At 42.0% G+C, this 23,959-nt stretch overlaps 2 protein-coding genes across 2 annotated transcripts; one reads left to right on the top strand and one right to left on the bottom strand.

Moving 5' to 3' along the window:
- Positions 1–764: 764 nt before the first annotated feature.
- LOC135089060 (midnolin homolog) lies at positions 765–5,009 on the top strand (the record flags this gene model as incomplete). Its single annotated transcript, XM_063984258.1, has 5 exons — positions 765–890; positions 1,449–2,324; positions 2,430–2,922; positions 3,089–3,388; positions 4,084–5,009. Coding segments are annotated over 5 exons (2,076 nt in total), but the record flags the coding sequence as incomplete, so codon positions are not given.
- An 8,379-nt stretch (positions 5,010–13,388) lies between these two features.
- Positions 13,389–20,836, bottom strand: LOC135089059 (4-hydroxybenzoate polyprenyltransferase, mitochondrial-like). The gene is made up of 6 exons (XM_063984257.1): positions 20,801–20,836; positions 17,803–18,543; positions 17,289–17,436; positions 16,786–16,979; positions 15,970–16,158; positions 13,389–15,356 (listed from the first exon to the last, which is right to left on the bottom strand). The coding sequence occupies exons 2-6, from the start codon at positions 18,523–18,525 to the stop codon at positions 15,240–15,242; spliced, it is 1,371 nt and encodes a 456-aa protein (XP_063840327.1). The 5' UTR covers positions 18,526–18,543; positions 20,801–20,836; the 3' UTR covers positions 13,389–15,239.
- Between the last annotated feature and the right edge of the window lie 3,123 nt (positions 20,837–23,959).

The following is a 23,959-nucleotide window of genomic DNA, read 5'->3' as shown; positions in this document are numbered from 1 at the left end:
AGAAACAGAAAATATTTTTAGTCACCACTTTCTCTCTCTCTCTCTCTCTCTCTCTCTCTCTCTCTCTCTCTCTCTCTCTCTCTCTCTCTCTCTCTCTCTCTCTCTCTCTCTCTCTCTCTCTCTCTCTCTCTCAATCCATGGTGGCTGGGGATGAAGAGGATTACCTGTCACTTCTATGTAGCAGCCAGGATTTATTCTTGATCAGTCCCTTTGGCGCTCAGGCTCGACAAAGTGATTTTTAGTTCCCTAACGTTGCCAGTGAATACAGCAGCTATTCCCTCACGCCAAAGCTCCTGCCAGATATAGTGCATGGATAACACTGCTAGCTCGCGTTTCCAGGGGGTTCAAGGTTCCTAGTGACTGCGGACTAGTATAGGTTTAAATAGCTGAGTATTGTCATGTCTCTCCCCTGTGCCTAGTGTTTCTTTTTAATCATAAAGGCTCTAGGTTTCCTTACAAGACCTGATGCATTCTTAGTAGGTCAGATCTTAAGGATTGAGGGGGAAATGCATTGGTAATGAGTGTGAGAGGTGACTTAAGTAATGAGTGTTGTATCTTGAAGGTGTGTTATTTCATGAGTGTTGTTGTGTAATGCTAAGTTTAAAGTCTGATGTATTTATTGCCTTTTGATGCTAAACTATTTTGATAGCAGGATTTCACTCTCTCTCTTGTATTTCTTTATTTATCTATCCTGTGTTTTTTTTGTGAGTAGGTAGTGTGCCTCACCCTGTGCCTGTGTGGATGTCAGTATGCGGTGTTGTTGAGTGAGTTGTGCTGACGTTATTCCTTTCCCTTGTGTTGGAGAATATACTAACTATTTTTTCTCTTTGCAGACCCAGAGGCCAGAGCAGAGTGTGATGCAAGCCCTGGAAAGCTTAAATGATGTACAGGTGAGGGTTGTGTGTGTCTGTTCTCTCTCTCAGTCCTGATACCTGTCCCCCAGCTTGCCTTTCAGTGATAGTTTAGGATAAGACTGCAAAGAAAATTGTTGTGATATAGAAAAGATATAAATGCAGCAAAAAGCCATCACATTTATGAAAGCCTTATTAATATTAGAACAGTATCCTGGAAAATTATTCTTTGTAGGGAGGTTTTCATGAATTAATTTTACCTAATTTAATATTCAATACACACCTGAGAACTTGGTGACTTATTTAGTAGATCATGTCATTGCTGAGCTGAGCCAACACAACCACACCATCTTGTTGTCCTCTGCAGTGTGAGGAGGGAAGATATTCTCTTGATCATTTGAACTTGAGCCTTTAGTGTCATGCAGCTTACAGTCAGGCCTAGAAAAAATTAATTATTGATGTTACTATTCCATCATTTGTCACTTCACATTTCACTGCCCTCTCTCTCTCAACACCTCATGTCAGTCCTGAAAAAATGTTGATATTACTATTTCTGCTCTTGTCACATGACGTCTCACTACCCTCGTCCTTCCTCAGGTGAATGACTTCTTGACGGGGAAAGCGCCACTCAACCTCACCATGCGTCTGGGTGACCACATGATGCTGATCCAACTCCAGCTGTCCACCGTGTCTCCCAGCGGCTCTCGGAGGACCCGCCTGCAGCCCTCCCACTCCCACAGCCACCACGACCACCATGGGCTGGGAGGGAGCCGCTCCTCCAGCCACAGCCACCCCCTGACCCCACCATATACCCCCCACACCACCACCTGCTCTGGCTACTCCCCTGCTCACACTGCCAACCTGTCCAGCCAGACCTCATCCCTCCCCGCCACCGCCATGACCATGAACACGAGTCACGCCACTGCCGCTGCCGCCACTCCCTCCCTCTCTGCGGCCTCCAACACCACCTCCACCAGGGCCGCCTCCCCGTCCTCCCCGTCGTCTTCGTCCTCCACCTCCTCGTCTCCCTCGTACGCATCTGCCACACTCCACCACCAGCACAACCTCCTCCACCATCACCACCACCACCATCACCATCACCATCACCACCATCACAGTATGGGGTGCAGCAGCTCTCCTTCCTCCCCTCCGTCACCCTACCTGGCCACACCCCCACATCACCACCACCACCATCACCACCACCATCACCACCGGCCACCTGCAGGCTCTCCCTCCACCCCCAGCAGCCCCACCTCCTCAGCCTCCTCTACCTCCAGCGGGTCAAATACCAGCTCACCAACGGGCCTGGGGTATGACGACCTGCCCATCCGAGGCTGCCCACACCGGGGGGAGGACACTGACCCACGGGCCTCCCTAGACACCAAGGCACTGGCTGAAGCCTCACGCAACCTTACGCAAACTCTGAAGCAGCTGTCCTCTGAAGTCCTCACCTCCAAGCCAGACCAGAAGGAGGTGAGTACACGGCTATGACTGGTGGTCACACAGCTCCCCATGCTGTATTGACATCTTGCAGAACTGCTTGTTTGTTGTTTTCTAATCCTTTCCTTTATCTTTCAGGATATGATTACTCCCCCTGAAGTGACAACTGCCTCACTGGGAACGCTGGGCAGCAACAACAACAACAGTAGCAACAGCAGCAGCAGCAGCAGCAACAACAGCAGCAGCACCAGCAGCAGCACCACCAGCAGCAGCAGCAGCAGCAGCAACACCACCAGCAGCACCAACAGCAGCAGCAGCAGCAGTAGCTCTAGTACTAGTAATGTTAGCAATAGTAACAGTTGTAGTAATAGTACCAGTTCTATCAGTGGCACTAGCAGTAGCAATAACAGCAGCAGCATCACCACCAACAATAGCAACAGCAATAGCAGCAGCAGCAGCAGCAGCAGCTCCAGCAGCAGCAGTACCAGCAGCATCAGCACTAGCAGCAGCTCTAACAGCAGCAGCAGTAGTGCCAGTGCCAGCAGCCCCAGTGCTGGACCCAAGAAGCAGGGAGCCATCATAGAGAGCATGCACCACCACGGAAAAGGCGTGTACTCAGGCACTTTCTCAGGTAAGGACCACCTTTGCTGTGGATACAAGTGAATCCTCCATTCATAATGTTCAAGAATCACTCTTAAGTTGTACAGCAATAGACTTAGCAAAGAATGCAAAGAACATCTTCAAACTCAGTCTATGTTTACATATATGAAGACTCAAAACTGTCCTTCCTTCACCAGGGACTCTAAACCCAGCACTGCAAGACAGGCAAGGGCGACCAAAACGGGACATCTCCACCATCATTCACATCCTTAACGACCTGCTGTGCGCCACACCTCAGTACAGACGTCACTCCACCAATATCACCCTCAGCACCTCATCGCCCACCACCAGCCAGGGAAAGACCAGCTCTGGCTCATCTGGGGCAGGCCTGCAGCAGGTCAACGTTGCCTCGGCCACGGCTGCCCTTCAGCCTCAGGACAACCTGGCTGAGTCTGCTGGAAGAAAGAACACCGGCACCACTCAAACAGCTGAACAAGGTAAGGCTTGACTGTGGTCTCGAGCCAAGTACAGTAAGATTAGATTAAAAAGAACACTAACATTAGCAGGATTGAGGAGGATTGGCCTTCTATATAAAGCCCATGACAAGCAAGCATGTGCACCAAACATCCACCATCAACACTAGCAGTCCACTCATATATATATATATATATATATATATATATATATATATATATATATATATATATATATATATATATATATATATATATATATATATATATATATATATATATGAGTGGCTATGTATGTAATGTGTATATACACATTACATACAGACGCCTCTCCACTCCAAAATTTGTCTACCTGTATCACTAAGAGTGCTTTACTGCCTGTCATACATTTTCACAACAATGAAGCCAAATCTGGGAAGAACATCCACTGCTCAGTGCTTGATAGCTCCTACTGAAAAATGGCATCAATATAAAAAGTAATCTGTGGAGAATGTAATTTAAGAGACAAATTGTGGCTCACAAACTGATTTCCACCCAGTCTGTGTCCTTCTGGTCTCAAAATCTGTGACCTGATAATACAGTCTCTATTTTCCTCAAGGTATTTTATGCAGCATTGCTGCATCATCTTGCAAGACAAGTAAGAACTTTTCATGCAGTGTTCAAAATCGACATTTTTAGTCACCAAGTAGAGTTCTGCTAAGGACTCAAAATACTTTCAGATTCAGGCGATGAGAACCAGGCAATGCGGACCAAAGTGGAACAGCTGCGCCTCATCATGGAGCAGAGACGTGCGCGGCGCAAGGCTCGTCGTGATGCCCGTGCCCGGCCTTACCCCACCACCCCCAGCTCCTGGACCAGCGACACCACAGTTCCCACTGTTGTCACCACCAGCAGCACCACCGCCAGTGCCACCCAGGCCATGGACGTGGACAGTGGCACGGCAGAGGGTGCGGATCCCACGGCACTGTGTGAACTGAACTCGGAGACCGTGGTGGCTTAATGCTGGCCCACTGCTAGAGGAATGTTAAGGCTTTGTTAAGGGAGGCAGTGGCGTGCTGTGCTGAGCTGGCCGCGTTGTAGTGGCTGTAGTGGTAAGTGGTGAGGAGTGTTCTTTGCACAACTGCCTGTTACCCTGGGTACTGACTTGGCCAAAACCTTGAAGTCCCATTTACAACAGGCTTAGGGTTTGGCAAGTAATAAAGGGAATGCAAGCTGTTTCATCTGTGATTTAGGGGTGAATGTGTTGCAGTTGACTTGCAGTGCAGTGTTGGTTGATGTTGTGCTTCCACAGTTGGAAAAGTGACGAGTTTCAGGCAAATCATGCAAGAGTTAGGTATACATGCTTAGTTAAAACCGTCTTGTAATGTGACATTAAATGTCTGTAGAGAATTTCACATGTGGAATTGATCACCAAACAAACCTGGTATAAAGATAGAGTTGTAGCAGTTTGCACAAGACGTTTGAGAAACCCTTAATTCATCATTGTAGTGCCCTGAGACTTAGCCTGGCACCTGCCTGTGGCCAGCAGGGACATGGTCCACATGGGTGTTTGATGGAATTCAGGACTTGTATCAGGTGGCCTTGAGATTCAAGTGATTTTGAGACCCTCAAGTGATCATTCAGTTGCATGTCAACTTGAAACTGAGGTGTTTTTTTTTTTTTTCCCTTCTTTTTAAAGTGGATTGTCCCAAGCTTTCAAGAAACATGTCTCAGAGCCTGTCACTTGAGGGTCCTCAGTCTGCAAAATGGGTGAAGTACTCAAAAAGTTCATTATTATTTGAGCACGAGGCCACTCGTATGGGGCAACAGTTATAGGCTACATCAGAGGGTATTACATCATCTGAGCAAAGGTTTAATCTACCTCGTCATAAAACCAATCACTTAATTCTTTACTACAAACAGATCATATTAACCCTACTCTAATATTATATAATATACAGTATGCTGTTATCATTCAGGATGTCACCTTGGCTCTTATAGCGCCATATATTCAATTGCCATAGTTACATGTAGATGTGGTTGACTCACCTTTTGTGTCTATTTTGGCTTGTAAGAATCAAGAATCACCTTAGCCACTTGCTATGGAGATGACGCTGCTTTATTTCTTGACTTGAAGTGACGTGTCCAAGTGCGGGTTGACTTTGTATGCTTCACCAGTGCTGTAAATAACACATAAGCCTTTCAAGATGCAGAGGCATCTCCATACAGGAAAATTAAAAAGGATGTGTAGTCTGTGTTTAAAAATTATAGGACATTACTTTTAGGCCCTTGGGTATGTAACATAGATGAAGGTGCCAAGCAGTCATCTATCACATTGCATCATAAACAAAAATTGAAACTTTAACTCCTATATTATGGACAAACAAAACGCTGGTCTGTGCTCGTGTGGTGTGGGCAGCTGCAGAATGGCTTTGTTGGTGACAGGTCAAGAAACACAAGAAAGAAAAATACAAAAAAAAAGCTCAGATTTCAATAAAATTTACCTACAGGTGAAGATGTGCGAACTTTCATACTTGTAATGTATGAATTTGATTTTTCTGCAAGGGACGTACCTTCAGCGAGATCCCTAAATTGTTCGTAGATTCACGTTATGTATCTGTTTTTCCTGGTAATGGTGCATTACCAGCTTGTTACGTGGCATTGTGTTACTTAGTTGATTCATTCTCATGCTCAGTGCTCATTCTAGTGTGGAGAGAGGACATGGTGGTGGTGCTAGTGGTGACAACCCTCGCAACACCTGGAAAACAATAAAAATGAGGAAAGACAAAAGTGTAGGATAGATACATTTCATTAATTCACTGAAGCAACCTATGTGATAAATTGTTTGGAGCGTGTAGTGTGCACTATACGACAACTCGTTGAGTAGCAGAGAAAAGAACCTCTGCATCTTGGTGTTCGAGCTTTGTTACCACTGCAGCTAAACTGTAAATGGCTCTCCTGTGAGTTGGTCTGGTGGTTTAGGTGTGTATGGTGCTTAATTAGTTCTTTCACCCTGTACTGACAAGTGTTTAGCATTATGATAACTCTTTGATATTTTTATATAAATAACGGTTTATAGTTGATATACATACAAAAGATGTCTATTCCCTAATGAAGATGGATTCTTTAGCATTTGACTTCTATATTGATTTCACTCACAGATGGCAACTGTGTCCATAGTGATTAGAAGTAAACATTTGTTCTTAGTTAATGGATTGAGCATCAAGAAAGGATTAATTTACAAAACAGGAATCAAATGTTCAACAATTACTGTAAATGGCAACAGGCCTTCATACTTGACTGATTAATTAGCAAGTGATTTGTACCAGACAGTGGCACAGCACCAAGTAATGTCCTGAGTTATTTTGACTGTTGTTGAAGGGAATATTGTTCTTAGCTCTCCTAAAGTACTGTGTAAGAGTATTGAAATTTAGTGAGCTACTTCCATTATCCTCTTAAGCTGTGTTTGCATCTTGAATTTCTGTTTCCAAAGTTTACATATCTTCACTGTAGCTTTTTTTTTTTTTTTTTTTTTTTTTTTTTTTTTTTTGTGTTATGGAATATATTATGAATTTATGTTAATGCTATCACAGTAACTTGACACAGCATTGTTAATGCAGGTGTCATGTTATCAAGTATTGTAATGTTATGTGATTGTGTTTCACATGTTGTGTTATGGTAATTAGAGTTATTGAGGGTATTATTAACTTGTTGATGTTCTTGGTTTTGAAGAAAACAAAAAAAAAAATGTATGATACAGCCTCAAGCATGGTTGAAGTCTGTGACATGTGACAAAAAAGTGTTGTATGAATGTGATGCTGCTGACAGTCTCACACAGCGCAGTTATTGTGATACTAGGCAATGACAGACACCACAGCAGTGTTCTTGTTCTTGGCTCTTCTCCCCCCCCCACCCCCTGCGAGGTGTGGGCCAGGAATGCCACCCCAGCATACACCTCTGCCTTGCTGCTGATGGTGTTTCTCACCTCTCCAGGCTGAGACTTGTTTTGTTTTACCACCAGCGAGGGTCACCTCTGAGGCTGAAGGGCTCCGTGATTGGTGAGGGTGCTTTGTAAAATTGAATCAGTGCTTTGGAACTTGATTCACTGCAGCTGTGTTGGTGGGTGGTGGGTTCTGCTCGCCTCAGACGTGACTTTCCACTCTAGCCCAGCGCTCTAACAGTCTGGCTCTTATTCCCGGGTTAGGAAGGTTTTTTGTTTTCTTGGGTCTTTTCTTGCTGTAATTCTGAAAAAAATGGAAAAATCAGATTGTAGTATTATGTATAGACTTTTTATGACTTTCTGGGTTTATTTTTATAAGTCTTAGGGTAATTTTCTTAACTCCAGTCTGTCCTATCTCTTCCATTGATGTCAGTTTCATTTATCTCATGGATCAGGAAGTCCATAAATGTTGGGCTGGAGGTACATAGGGCATTTCATTAACTTATTAGATCTATCAGTGAATCAGTAGTCATGCTGAATTTATCAAATGGGAAAATAAAAACTAGTCGCTTGCCTCAAATCTGAAAGTTGAGATCAGTTCAAACTGCTAAGTAAAGTGTTGTCTTGTCCTCTCGTAGCAGATGGTAGTCCAGAAGCTAGGGCGAGGCCAGCCTGAGGAACAAATTTTTGACACCCTACCGCTGGCCCCAGGTGCTCCCCTCACCACCGAGGAGGAGGACCCCCGTCATACCTCATGTGGCTCAGTTCTTTACCCCCCTGACGCAGTGAAGCAATTTTTACACCACCGGGTAAAGTTAGGCTCATCACGACATAGCCATAGTTACAGACAGTAAGCAATGGTGATATTCTATATTGTTGGAATTTTAGGAACCTTTTTTAAAAGTGCTAGTTTGTGTCCCATTTTGAATATAAGCCTTGTGCTCTTCATTACTATCTGCCGTGAACCTCGTGAGCTTGTAACGTCACAATTCATAGGAAACTAAATTCTTGAAGGCATATATTCAAATGTGTTCCATGCCATAATAATACTTAAAATCGTAATGCAATATTTCCAAGTATAATATCTTAGGTGCAGAATTTATAAAGAAGATTAATATATAACAGAATCTGTATACAACATGGGCACCAGTCTTCTAGGATACTTTCACAATACTTCTCAGGGATTTTCTTCTCACTGCTCATTCCCCTGTGTTCGCTTCTCTTTGTATGTTTAAATTGGATATATTAACTTCCTTCAGTAGTATGCAAATTTGCTAGTTATTTGATACCCTTCACGAGCCATTGCTGGGGCTTTTAATGACGTAGTTGCAACATTAGTGATGGAACGCTTTATAACACAGGAAAATGTATGTGTAAAACGATAAGTACATTTCTCAGTCTACAAAATGCGGGTATGTGACTAGGACCAAGATTATTTTTTTCCTGTTCCTCAGAGATGAAACACTGTGTTACTCTGAAATGCATATTATTTACAGAACGCCAGATGCATAGCTAACCAATTGATCTAGGAATACACGTAATGGCAGGCCAGGTTTTAGGTGTTCGCTACAACCAATATGATAGCATCTCTCATGGATCTTAACATTTCAAGCAGGGAAGAAGCTTGCTGTCTGTAACCATTGCTATTGAACATAACTAATCACCCTGTACAAGTGTGTTAACAAGGGTTGGTCTGCTGGTGGCATGTCAGTCCCTAAGGTTTATTTAATTTATCACCTGTGCACTTAGAAAGGGATCCCAGTGTGTGGAAGAGCATGCCATTGTCTGCCAGCCTCAAACTTCACTTGGCATCATACACAGTTTAGCTTTTGTCTCTTATATTAACTTCTGATCTCTGCTTGTGTGTGCTTTCATACTGATCCTCAATTTTAAGCTGAAGTCAGCAGAGAAAATGCAAAAATCAGACATATAACTCTGATATAGGAAGAAGAGGCTATCTGAAGCAAGCTCCATTTGATTTGATTTTTATATTATAGTTACCACCTGGAGGCTTTTCCTGTCTAAACACTTTGTTGTTATTGTTTTCTCACTTCTGATTTGCTTGTCCTCATCAAGCAGCAAAACAAAATTGGAGGAGTGTAGCGACTGACACGAGGAGGCAGCCATCCTGGCGCCCGCCCGAGTGTTTCAGATCAGACAGTTGGGTATGTCAAATAATTTTCTTATGTTGCTGAATATTGCCTTTAATCTCATTAGATATGAGTGCTGTGTATTTGAATCAGATACAGCACTATAATTAACTGTTAGAGCTTGAGGCTTTAGTTGGAAATAATAATATTAATGTTCATCTAGCATGTATAAAGGGAATAAATGCCACTGAAATGTGTAGTGATAGGATATTTCAGGTCAGTTCCCATATACATTGCATGCACTACTAGTTTGGTGTTCATATTATAAAATATATACAGAATCAGCGTTACACAAAAATACACAAGGTTAGTTTTTACTTAATATCTCCAGTTATAACCTTGTCTACTTTTGTTACCAAGATCACTAGATGCTGCTGTTAATGCTACTGATAGATAGAGCAGTGATTTATGGATCCCAAGTATAGCTTTCTGTTGGACTCAGGATGTTATACAAATGACGGAAAGAGTGACCTTGTCTGAAACACTCTGCAAATTTTTTTTTTTTCCAATAATTGCATCAAACAGGTGTTTGAGTATTGATTGCAACATGCAGTACTTTGCACTACAACAATACTTCACTTGTACCTTTAGCATTAAGATTTTTTTTTCCTCTGTTCAAAGTGGTATGGCTGATATTATGTTGTATTTTGAAAGGTGTGTAGATTCCATGTCTGTTCTTCACGTTAATAAAAGTATGTTGGAAACTGTTGTGTCATATTCTATCAAATATGTTAGTATTAGTGCTTGTCCTGAGTGTACGTGACAGCATCTTACAGTGTTCTGCACCTGTGGTAGAGGGAGAGTCACACACTGAGGGAATACAGACACCATTATTTGCTTTATGCCAGGGAAGAGCTAAATGACTTTGTAACTTTATCACTGATTGGTCCGTGGCCATCAACCTGTCTTGCACTTAGCAAGAAGACTGGCCTTCACTCCATTATTTTGTGCAATACTTTGTTTTTTGTTCATCAGACAAGAATGACAGTAGACTACAAATGTGTAAAACAATGTTATAACTGACAAAGAATAATTGAAGTATTGCAAGTTGAAGATGTTTATACTGTTTTTGTTCTAAGCTGGTTTTCTTGGAATTTCAATATTGTAAATAAAATTATAAAAAAAGGGAAGGGTATTCAGAGGGGCTCTGGCCAAGGGCTACAAAAATGTAGAAAAAAGGCCCACTGAGGTGCCAGTCCCCAAAGAATGGAGACAAAAGGATTATCCAGATTTGAAGAAGTATCTTGAAACCTTCCTCTTTAATGAGTTCAAGTCATAAGTACAGGAAAATACAGAAGCATGCAGGAAGTTCCAGAGTGTACCAGTAAGTGATAAAAGACTGAGAATTCTGGTTAACTCTTGCATTAGAAAGGTGGGCTGAACAAGGGTGAGAGAATGTAGAAAGTCTTGTGCAGTAAGGCTGTGGGAGAAGGGGAAGCATGCAGTTAACAAGATTCGAAGAACAATTAGCATGAAAATAGAAACAGAAGATAGCAAGAGATGCAACATTGTGGTGAAGACAGAGAAGCTGAAGACATTAAGTTAGAAGAGAGGAGTTGATAAGATGGGGACAGTTGTGTCACTGAATAAAAGAGGATAGTTGTCTGGAAGATGGTGTTGAATTGATAGATGGAAGAATTTAGTTTATTGAGGCACAACTAAGTACTTAAGTTTGCTCAGCCCCAATCAGAAATTTTTGAGAGATATCCAGATTATCCAGAAGTTTGGTGTTCTGTGGCTTTCCTGCATGAGCTGCTTAATTCCCAAAGGGTGGGACATCTAAGAAAAATATGGAAAAATGCATGGTGGTATTAGAAGTGTGAGAGTGGATAAGGCTAAGTTCAGCTTATATCATTGATGAATTATGTGTATGACAAGACAGAATCCTAAATAATATCACTGTTCAAAAACTTAAGAGAAGAACAATGATCATCTTCCACAGCAATAACAGTGGTCAGAAAGGATACAAAACCAGTATAAACATTTTGAATTCCATCCATGACTTCAATTTTTGCAATCTCAGTTATTCTTTGTCAATTTCTAACAATGTTTTAATGTGTTCATAATCTACTATCAGTCTTCTGTCCAGTGATCAATAATCCAAGTATTGAACAAAATAATGGGGACACAGGGAAGAGAGGTGGAGGTGAAGGTCAGCATCTTTGCTAAGTGGGAAACAGGACCAGTCAGCGACTAGATGACAAAAGAGGCTTAGGCTCCAGATGAAGGCTACAAGTGAATGAACTTAGCATTAGACAGGAACATTGAGGCAACTCTTACATCTCACCTAAAAGGAATACTTCACAATAATATTTTGGCACTTTCACCAAGGTGCTAAATCTTTGCTGAATACTGGTCAGAAAAGGGTTCCCTGTTCCCTCACTCCACCCAATTTAGTCACAAGAAATGTGGTGGTAAATTTCCTGCAAGACTACAAAGTGTGTGGTCAAGCTGTGTTCCCCCACTATTACTCTGTTGCTGCTGCTGTCACTACCACCACTACCTTGTACTCAAAATCAAGGCACACACCTCTTATGGTCATCCAACAAAGCCCATCTTGTATGTTCTGAGCAGAGTGATGTACCAGTGTGCACAGCCATCTTGTCCACATGAATGCTGCACAAGCAATGCTTCTCAGTGCATATCTGGAAAAGTGTTGCACCTGATATTTTTCAAAAAGCAAAAAGGTGACATTGTGTGATCATTGGAAGAAAAATTAAGTTGAAACCAGTGATCTGAGGGATAAAAGATTTATGCAATTTTCATGACACCTCTTCACCTTACCTTAATTTTCACCTGCTTCTGTCTACATTTTGAACTTACACACTATTCCTCTTCTTAACTCTGTCTTCCTCTCTGTACTCCATTCATTCACTTCCGTTAATGTTTCCAGTGGTGCCACATGCAGAATTAAAATGAAGAGACTGCAAAGTTGACAACAAAAGAATACACAAGTTGATTTTCCCAGTGGTGGCTTGCCTTGAGGATGTAATACAGCAGCTTTCCTCATGCCTGCCCTAGACAATGACTGCTGCCCTTATTGCATGGCTGGCAGTAATCATATAGTCCTAATATTTCATCAGCAGATTAATGCACAAATAGACCATAGAGAGACCACTACATCTGTCTGAGGATGAAGCAGTTGAAACTACAGTGCTCAATAAAAAGATCCCTGGCATCCTGGTAAAAACACCAAAGGCATCATGATGAGGAGTAATACATGACACTAAGTTTTAGCACCTGCATGATATTATGGTACTCTTGACACTCCTGCATGCAGCGAGCCAACACATTAGTTGCTCAAAGGCATCCAACAAGGCTGGTTTTGTGTTATCCTTGTGGAATATAAGCCTGCTTGAATATGCTATGTAGTTAGGAGTGTTTTGTGACTGCTAGACCAACCAACTTGTCATTTCCTTGGTTTCATAACACACCCCCTTCAGAGCAAATATTTGTAGTACTGTGTCTGTGTGATTTCAAATGGTAGATGCCAAACTACACCAGCTAAGCCACAAAATTCAACTATAACTATGTATACTCAAGCAGCTTTGCACTCAGCAGGAATAACACAAAACCAGACTCGGCGGATGCCTGCAAGTGACTAAAATAGTGACGTGCTTCAAACAGGTGCTGTGGTTGCCATGGCATCACTCAGGCAACAAAATTTTGTATTGTACTTTACCCTCAGCAATATTATAAACAATATTTGCCATGATGTCTGAGCTTTTTCATAAGGGTGCTGAATTTTTTAGCAAACATTGTGTCATGACCAAAACAAATTGATACATCAAATTTTTCTTGCACCAGCACACCAATTGAATTAAAATGATTTCTCAAACTTTACAAATATCCTCAGACATATTTCAGTTTTAGAACGTGATTATTTAAATATTCAGTCATCTGTCTTCCATTCCATTCAAACAAAATAGCATTGGTATAAATGAAAATGTTTACAAAACAAATTTCTCATATATTTACACCAGATTTTTACACTGCCACCACTCTCTAATTCTTCTCTCACATTAACTACATGACTAGACAAACAAAATCACATTCTCAGGGTTTTCATGTAAATGTATATGACAGCATATTATTTTCTTGAATTTAAGAAAATAAGGCAGAAAGTTTACAAAAACGAATGACTAATATACACACTTTCAGGTTTTATCTCATTCAGTTTAGTGCCATCTATTATACTTTCTTCAGTACCTTCTATAAATTTGTTCACGAAATCCTCAAGTCTAATGGAAAAAAAATATTACTAATATATCTATAATTCTGATTCTATGCCATTAAAAATTTGCACCAGGAAAGATGACAGAGAAAAGGTTATCACAGTCCTCACAGCATCTCTAGTTTCCCTTGGGCAAGGGATGGGAAAGTTGTTATGTTGCAGCTGGCCAACAAGAAACAGCACATGGCTTTGGAGATGTCCACACACAAATAATTTAGGTATGGGTTAGACAGTTACTTGATTAGGTGCTTTCCTATTACTTGAAGAGAGTGTTCATCTGCAGGATGGTTGATTTACAAATGTTTCCTCCCTCACAATAACGTAGCTGCTAGATCTGTTGTTATACATTCATGATCTAGAGTCACCTTGGATTTTGGGAGTTTAGTTGTGATACTGCGGCAAGGAAATGTGGCACTACGATTGCAACAGTGTGTTGTTTACCTTTCTAACAAAAATAATACTGTGAGCCAGGATCAAATAAGCAACCCTTAGACCATTAGCTGAGCACAGTCCCACTGATCCATCCTGCCCTCATGTGCTAAGAAGAAAATGCAACTGCAGGTATTGGTAAAATATACACCAGGTCTTCAAATGATAACTGTACACAGGTGAGGATGTATGGCAGTTCACATATGGTGGTTAATTACTAATGTCTATACACAAAGGTGTGCTGGAAGAGTATGAAAACTAAGTTGGTATAGTTTACAAGTGATGTAAAGGAAAATGGTAAGTGATTCTCAAGTAACAGCAAGAAATGACAAGAAAATCCCATTATTCCCAGTGACATGTGCTTGTGAAATGTTCAAGTGCGTATATCTATGTGACAACCTGAAGTGCTAATACTGCAAAATTGATCCCACACAATTCATGCCACAAAGGAAACCAAATGGACAAAAGTGCATTGGAAATACTCGTGGTGTTCAATAGTACAGAAGAGATGAAGAAGTGATGAACCAGCTCTTTGAGAGTAATAAGGGAAGGCAGTGTGTAGTGACTCCCTGACTCCTAGCGCACACCACTACTCAATGCCCTGACACCCTTGTGGGCAAACTGTCTGGTTTCTGGTTGAGCTGGATACTCATGCTGCCAGTAATCTAGTGAATACCCAAAATGTGAATACCCAAAATAACTGAAGTAGAAGATCACAGAATACTATGAAATCATTAGCCAAAACTTATATTTACTTTGAAGCAAGTCATTCACCTAACATTAATACCACACAATTAGAAAAAAATAAAAATAAAAAATACCTGATACTTTTTTCTTACAGTGAGGACAACACTTCTTACAATATGAACTGAAAATTATCCTGCTCCCCTTAAAAAATCTTGCGGACTTAAAAATAACCATCTTACAAGAAAAACAAAGGTCAGCAATCTTATAAATACAATTAACTGAACATTGCAACTTCCTGTGCTGTGATCATAGTTGTTCTTCTTTGCCATCTTTCCTGATGCTGATGTTAACCTTCTCAATACATCTCAATTCCACATATCCTAAGGCCCTTGAATTTCCTGTTGATCAAAACCTGCAGCCCTGACTCAGTGACATTCCGATCTCATTCCTACATTCCTACTCCTTTAACAAATTCCCGGTGACAATTCCCAGAAACAGCAGCAGCCCGATGTGTCTGTTGGCTCGGAACTTTTGCCCACAGTCAGCAGCATTGTTTATATCCAGCGTCCAGATCTGCGGCAGGTTTGGGAGGAAAAATAAGAGGCTGAGAGGAAGTCACAGTTATGAGCCACCCTTATGAACTTAACACCCATTTCCACACTACATGCAATGAATCAATGAAGTTGGTTGTGCAAATATGGCGAATAGTGCACCTCTTAATTTAGTGAGAAAAAAATTACCCAAGTCAAGAAGTAAAATTCAGAAGTAATAGTTACAATTTGTCACCATGATATTCAGAATAGTAACAATTAGTCACCCTTACCATCTTAATACCAATTTCAATACTACAGTGCACGGTAACGAGTCACTAAGATTACATGGATGATCTACTCCTGATTCCTTACAGAGTGTCCTCCACAGCACTCATGCATTACTTAAGTGCTGGAAACTTAAAAAACACCCAAAACAAAGACTACTTCAAACTCAAAAGGTTAAAGCTCCATGGAACCACTAAACACTCAGCACTAGAAGCTCCAGCACCTGAACCATTAATCTACAGGTGCTAATGTACAAGTTAAGTTCTACAGACTCTGTGTAAACCATAAAGCAGTAAACTACCACAGGTGAAAGTGAAGACAAGCAGGAAATAACATGAAACAATGAGCCACACACTCCATCATCTTACCTGCTTCACCAAGTGGCCGGAGACGAGGGCCACAGTGAGGTAGTATGGCCACGTCTGCCCTGCATTGTGGCCCACCGCTAGGAGGCCAGAGATCATCGTCATACCAAACCCGGCCAGCCAGCGTGGTGTGGCCTCTCCAAACTTCAGTGCCGTAGACTTGATGCCAATTATTACATCATCATATTTGTCCTGTGGTATACACAATTATTACATCATCATATCTGTCCTGTGGTACACACAATTATTACATCATCATATTTGTCCTGTGATAGACAGAGTCCTCTTTGTGTCCACACTTATATATTTCTTAGCTTTAAATCATTACTTGTCTAAGTGTGTGTTTTGGAAGTAAGCACTTAAATAAACAGAATGGATTCATCTTTTCCTTTTGACATGTGAGAGATCTACAGTATAATATTATCCATTTCCTTTTATATTTTTGCCTGGTTACCATTCATGATGTATAAAACTAAGTCTAAAAAAGACAAGTCACATTATAACTTGACAAGCACCACCACTGATGTCTGATACACCACCAGATGGTACTGAACATTTAATATATACCACTGTTTCACCACAAAAGATTCATTGCACACAGCAGTGTCTTAAACCCTGGCAGCATACTTGAATTAGGAAGATAAACCTGAACACAGCATACATACAATTCAAAAGTGATCCAGAGAGTTATATATGACACAAGAATCTAGAGTCAACACAAGACACCAACACCCACCCTGCTGTGTCTGCCACTACCACAACACACTGCCAGGTTCTCATCTTGACAGACCATCAATACACTAACTCTCTGTCACGCACCTGGTGAGCATAGATTGTGTCATAGATGAGGGTCCAGGCCACACCTGAGAAGTAGAGGGGTGCACACACTGCCCACTGGCATTGCCCTAGAGCTGCTGCTGATCCCAGGAGGGCACCCCAGTTGAAAGTGAAGCCCAGTGCCAGCTGTGGCCAATATGTGAATCTCTTCAGGAGGGGATATGTGATCACCAGCCCTGTGAGAACAAAGGGAGTTACTGTACACTTTCTACATGTATAAATATTCCAAACTGAAGCATTGCTAGAAGTCAACTAAAAAGCACTGGAAAATTATTGTGTATTTAAGTACCTATGTGTTTGCAAGTTTTGTTAATTCATTAATCAAACAGTCTATGATTTTCAGTATGCTTCTGCTTGAGTTAACAAAGGCTTACTGATCACCACCTGACTCATGACTTCCCTCAGACAATCCATCAAGCACCACAGAAATAAAGTGTGATGGACAAGTGCAACAACTTCAGCACCAAGGAGCAAGAGGCACCCACCCATGGAGGCTGCTCCCAGACACACACTGTAGAAGTTGAGCTCCTGAAGTATGAGGCAGCCCAGGCCCAGCTGTGCCCCAAGGAAGACCAGGGCATCAAACTGGCTGAGGCACCCACTGGCCAGGGGACGGCCGGCTGTCCTTGCCACCTGGGAGAAGTAAAGGGACACAAGTGGTCATTACAAAGATTCATCACTTGAACCTGTTTAGCCATTTTATAACTTTCTAGGACACAAATTTTATAAGTATCACATCTAACAGACATGATTTTTGTCTCAATGCCATGATATTTCAAGCGAAGCATAAAAGAATGCTAGTTCATAATATACAGTGAATGATAACCTTAAAACATTCTTCAATCCCCAAATTACTACATAAGGTCTTCCTCAAGAAAGCAAATCTTATTTCTTTACATCAGCTTTGACAGCAACATCCCAACACACAATCTCCTACCCTTCTAATTTCTCCTCAAAACCACTTTCCCCCTCACCCTCCCTGGAGCCCACACCACTCACCTTGCTATCATAGTCTCTATCCCACATGTCATTGATGGTGCAACCAGCTCCCCTCATCACCATTGCTCCCACACCAAACAGTGTCATCAGCCACAGGTCTGGCAGACACCCCGGGGCTGCAGAGAGTGCCAAGCTCCATCCACAGGGCCAAAATAACAGCCAGGTGCCTATTGGACGGTCAAGCCTCATCAGCTGCATGTATGCAGCCAGTGTTGGGGGTGAGCTGAGGACAAGTCGCTGAGGTATGGTGGGGGTAGGCCCATAGTCAAGATGCAGTGGTGGTGGTACTGGTGGTGGAGGAATGTGGTGGGGCACATCTCTATGTGCTGCTGTTGTACTTCCTCTCTCTTCTATACTTTGTGCAATGGCAATACCACCTATTTTTGTCATTTGTTTGCTGTCATCCTGCAGTCTTGCACTCAACCTGCCCTCACAGTCAGCTACTCTGGATTGGCTTTCACCAATTACGCTCTGCTTCTGTTCCACTCCTTCACTAACCACACTGTCCTTGTTCTCCCCCCCTGGTCTGTCTGCCGTCCTCTCCTGGCCTGCCCTCCATGTCTTAGAGGCAGAAGCAGTGGTGCCAACTGACATGTTCCTGCTCCACCCATGCCTGAGGGTGAGGGTGGCTGGTGCCTTAGTGCCTGGGAGGATGAGACGGAGGCACCAGGGGGTTACAAGGTGGTATGTTCCCTGCCTCACCACCCAGGTAAGGTTGTACATGATTGCATCAAATGTCACCTGAGGATTGAAAAAAAAAAAATAAATAAATAAATAAATAAATAAATAAATAATAATAATAATAATAATAATAACAACCTTTACATATCTTACATATTATATTAATTTTTACATAGTTGAACTAATTTCAGATCCTCTAGTTGAAATTTCTTCTGTAATATGGTTGGAAATGACTCACACAGCTGGAGGGCTGTGTGCAAATTTAGAATCAGTGAAAGGAGAAGCACTTTTCTTGACAAAACTCATCTCAAGCCCAGTGAAATCCTCTTTTTATTGTGCTGGTAAGTGCACAGTGCTGTTCTGCAAACACTTAATTTATCTCAGCAACAGTGGCAGGCAATTGTGGTGATCTTGACGGGTAGTCGGCACACTGTGCCTGCCAAACTGATAACCCTTCAATTTGTTTCTTGCACTCCCACTTATATGAAATGAATTAAATTGTCATTATGCAACAAGAATTAGCAACACCACAAGGCTATGCAGGGCATGTCCAGCAGTCAGTGCAATCTTGGACAGTAGTGCAAATGCACACACTGTTTTAGCTCATTCATCACAAGATACGGGCATACTGAAAAAATGTGTAATCTTTTATAGTGGCATGGCACGCCAGTGCATTGTATCCCAGGATATTGTAAACCATACATGCTCTCTGCACGAGACTGGGTTTGGTGCAAAATCTATCATGGGACAGGTCGGAGTGGCAAAATGGAAGGTGGCAGAAGCATTGTCACAAGGCTGTGGCCAGATAGATACCTGCACACTGAGGTGGATGACTAAAGTTTGAAGTGGGTGCTTTGGATTACTTCAACTGGCCACCTGATCATCCTGACTTGAATCAGACTGAAAATCTTTGGTCTATGATGAAAAGGAATCTTCAAGAAGTGGACAAAAATCTTTTGGCAAAGTTGAAAACTGTATAGTTGAAACTGTGGGATGACTTCTATAAAAACTTGCAGACTCTTTCCTTCACTGACTGCAGGTGGTTATACAGAATAAAGGGAGCACAATCAAGTACTAGAATGCAGCAAGTTACACAGTTTCTTTGCCACATCATGAGTCAACGTCTTGCTACCGTCATCAATGTGTACAACTGCCACAACATTTGGCAACCATTGCATATGATTTTTCATAAAATAATTCCTAGTTGACTTGTGACACTGACTAAATCATATTATGTTTGGTTTAATTTTGTTAAATTATGTTAGGCTTCATTTTTATTAATTTGTTAATTTTTAAGAGAGCATAAGTAACAGAAATAAATGGCAGGGATGAGCGGAGCTACTCTGCTTGCATGAATGTGGCCGAGGTGGTGCAGCACAGCACTGGGCAAGGCTGAATGCTCAGGTGCATAATGAGAACCATGAAGTACTTAAGCAAGTCAGGTGAAGTGTTTTCCTTAAAACAAATTCATGTTTTTAAAATTAAATATGACTCATTAATTTTTTTGAAGTCATTGCCTGTTCACTGAGCAGGGGAGGGAGGGAGTAAAAATGTGTGAATTTCTGAAACTAACATACAAACAAACAGGAGTCATGATCAAATAAATAAATAAATAAATAAATAAATAAATAAATAAATAAACTATCTGAAAAATAGTCATTTTGAGTGTCAATACCACCAATGTTTACCACTCTCCATAGTGAGTGTCTCCCTCCCACACAACACACATTGCCACCACTGCCCCGAGGCTGCATGAACTGCAGAGAGGCAGTCACTCCAAGATAGTAGTTCACAAAATGTGGTGGTTTGTGGTGCACCATGGCTATTACCTAAATCTTGGAACTTGACGGCGCACCAGCCCTGTACTCAATGTAGTCAAGCCTGCTAAAAGGCACATTTAAAAACACACACCTATTCAGGTAAATCAGGTAGATCACTTGGTGATAGCCTTGGCGCTGTGAGCTATCACTGGTTTAGAAACTCAAGGAAAAAGATAGACAAAAAACGAAACAAAAAAGTGATCGTCAATATGACCTTGGCCAAGCATGACTCAATACTAACTAATCTGGAAAAGAATCAAACATTAATTATACACATTTGAATGCTTGTCATATAACAATTCAAACACCTTGCAACACACCATTCACGTGCTAGCATTGCATCACCACCATTCCCTGTCACACTTCACTGGTTACCTGCCACCTGCACGCCTCCCTGCAAGCACCACACACTCCAGCAACCCCACGCCGCCTCCAGACACCAAAGCACCACGCATAGCATGCTAATTACATTACAGAAGCAAACAAGAACTGCTGACAGTGAAGGCCGGAAAGAATTCATGCACCACTGGCCGGTCCTACTCACGGGACTTAATATTATTTCTTACTTCATAGTTTTCTGTGTTTACTTTACTAAATATTTCACCATCAAAATTAAAGGTACAAGAACAAGTATGGTTGGTTTAAGTAATTAGCTTCTTTTCATATTTTCTTTTGTATGTTCATAAGAGCGAGAATCTCTGTGGGTGCGCGCGTCTTTCAAAACAATAAATGGTTTTTTTTTTATTTATTTTTTATTTTATTTTATGTAGGAAGGACACTGGCCAAGGGCAACAAAAATCCAATAGAAAAAAAATGCCCACTGAAATGCCAGTCCCACAAAAGGGTCAAAGCAGTGGTCAAAAATTGATGAATAAGTGTCTTGAAACCTCCCTCTTGAAGGAATTCAAGTCATAGGAAGGTGGAAATACAGAAGCAGGCAGGGAGTTCCAGAGTTTACCAGAGAAAGGGATGAATGATTGAGAATACTGGTTAACTCTTGCGTTAGAGAGGTGGACAGAATAGGGATGAGAGAAAGAAGAAAGTCTTGTGCAACGAGGCCGCGGAAGGAGGGGAGGCATGCAGTTAGCAAGATCAGAAGAGCAGTTAGCATGAAAATAGCGGTAAAAGACAGCTAGATATGCAACATTGCGGTGGTGAGAGAGAGGCTGAAGACAGTCAGTTAGAGGAGAGGAGTTGATGAGACGAAAAGCTTTTGATTCCATCCTGTCTAGAAGAGCAGTATGAGTGGAACCCCCCCAGACATGTGAAGCATACTCCATACATGGACGGATAAGGCCCTTGTACAGAGTTAGCAGCTGGGGGGGGTGGAGTTGAGAAAAACTGGCGGAGACGTTTCAGAACGCCTAACTTCATAGAAGCTGTTTTAGCTAGAGATGAAATGTGAAGTTTCCAGTTCAGATTATAAGTAAAGGACAGACCGAGGATGTTCAGTGCAGAAGAGGGGGACAGTTGAGTGTCATTGAAGAAGAGGGGATAGTTGTCTGGAAGGTTGTGCCGAGTTGATAGATGGAGGAATTGAGTTTTTGAGGCATTGAACAATACCAAGTTTGCTCTGCCCCAATCAGAAATTTTAGAAAGATCAGAAGTCAAGCGTTCTGTGGCTTTCCTGCGTGATATGTTTACCTCCTGAAGGGTTGGACGTCTATGAAAAGACGTGGAAAAGTGCAGGGTAGTATCATCAGCGTAGGAGTGGATAGGACAAGAAGTTTGGTTTAGAAGATCATTAATGAATAATAAGAAGAGAGTGGGTGACAGGACAGAACCCTGAGGAACACCACTGTTAATAGATTTAGGAGAAGAACAGTGACCGTCTACCACAGCAGCAATAGAGCGGTCAGAAAGGAAACTTGAGATGAAGTTACAGAGAGAAGGATAGAAACCGTAGGAGGGTAGTTTGGAAATCAAAGCTTTGTGTCAGACTCTATCAAAAGCTTTTGATATGTCCAAGGCAACAGCAAAAGTTTCACCAAAATCTCTAAAAGAGGATGACCAAGACTCAGTAAGGAAAGCCAGAAGATCACCAGTAGAGCGGCCTTGACGGAACACATACTGGCGATCAGATAGAAAGTTGTGAAGTGATAGATGTTTAAGAATCTTCCTGTTGAGGATAGATTAAAAAACTTTAGATAGGCAGGAAATTAAAGCAATAGGACGGTAGTTTGAGGGATTAGAACGGTCACCCTTTTTAGGAACAGGTTGAATGTAGGCAAACTTCCAGCAAGAAGGAAAGGTAGATGTTAACTGACAGAGCTGAAAGAGTTTGACTAGGCAAGGTGCAAGCACGGAGGCACAGTTTCGGAGAACAATAGGAGGGACCCCATCAGGTCCATAAGCCTTCCGAGGGTTTAGGCCAGCGAATGCATGGAAAACATCATTGCGAAGGATTTTAATACGTGGTATGAAGTAGGCAGAGGGTGGAGGAGAGGGAGAAACAAGCCCAGAATCGTCCATGGTAGAGTTTTTAGCAAAGGTTTGAGCGAAGAGTTCAGCTTTAGAAATAGATGTGATAGCAGTGGTGCCATCTGGTTGAAATAGAGGAGGGAAAGAAGAAGAAGCAAAGTTATTGGAGATATTTTTGGCTAGATGCCAGAAATCACGAGGGGAGTTAGATCTTGAAAGGTTTTGACATTTTCTGTTAATGAAGAAGTTTTTGGCTAGTCGGAGAACAGATTTGGCATGGTTCCGGGCAGAAATATAAAGTGCATGAGATTCTGGTGATGGAAGGCTTAAGTACCTTTTGTGGGCCACCTCTCTATCATGTATAGCACGAGAACAAGCTGTGTTAAACCAAGGTTTAGAAGGTTTAGGACGAGAAAAAGAGTGAGGAATGTACGCCTCCATGCCAGACACTATCACCTCTGTTATGCGCTCAGCACACAAAGACGGGTCTCTGACACGAAAGCAGTAGTCATTCCAAGGAAAATCAGCAAAATACCTCCTCAGGTCCCCCCAAGTAGAAGGGGCAAAACGCCAGAGGCACCTTCGCTTAGGGGGATCCTGAGGAGGGATTGGAGTGATAGGACAAGATAAAGATATGAGATTGTGATCGGAGGAGCCCAACGGAGAAGAAAGGGTGACAGCATAAGCAGAAGGATTAGAGGTCAGGGAAAGGTCAAGAATGTTGGGCGTATCTCCAAGACGGTCAGGAATACGAGTAGGGTGTTGCACCAATTGCTCTAGGTCATGGAGGATAGCAAAGTTGTAGGCTAGTTCACCAGGATGGTCAGTGAAGGGAGAGGAAAGCCAAAGCTGGTGGTGAACATTGAAGTCTCCAAGAATGGAGATCTCTGCAAGAGGGAAGAGGGTCAGAATGTGCTCCACTTTGGAAGTTAAGTAGTCAAAGAATTTCTTATAATCAGAGGAGTTAGGTGAGGGGTATACAGCACAGATAAATTTAGTATGAGAGTGATTCTGTAGTCGTAGCCAGATGGTGGAAAACTCGGAAGATTCAAGACCGTGGGCACGAGAGCAGGTTAAGTCATTGCGCACATAAACGCAGCATCCAGCTTTGGATCGAAAATGAGGATAGAGAAAGTAGGAGGGAACAGAAAAGGGGCTACTGTCAGTTGCCTTAGACACCTGAGTTTTAGTGAGGAAAAGAAGATGAGGTTTAGAAGAGGAGAGGTGGTGTTCTA

The sequence above is a fragment of the Scylla paramamosain genome, chromosome 32 (genome assembly GCF_035594125.1).
Source record: "Scylla paramamosain isolate STU-SP2022 chromosome 32, ASM3559412v1, whole genome shotgun sequence".
NCBI classification, from domain to species: domain Eukaryota; kingdom Metazoa; phylum Arthropoda; class Malacostraca; order Decapoda; family Portunidae; genus Scylla; species Scylla paramamosain.
This window is presented reverse-complemented; position numbering and strand designations above follow the sequence as displayed.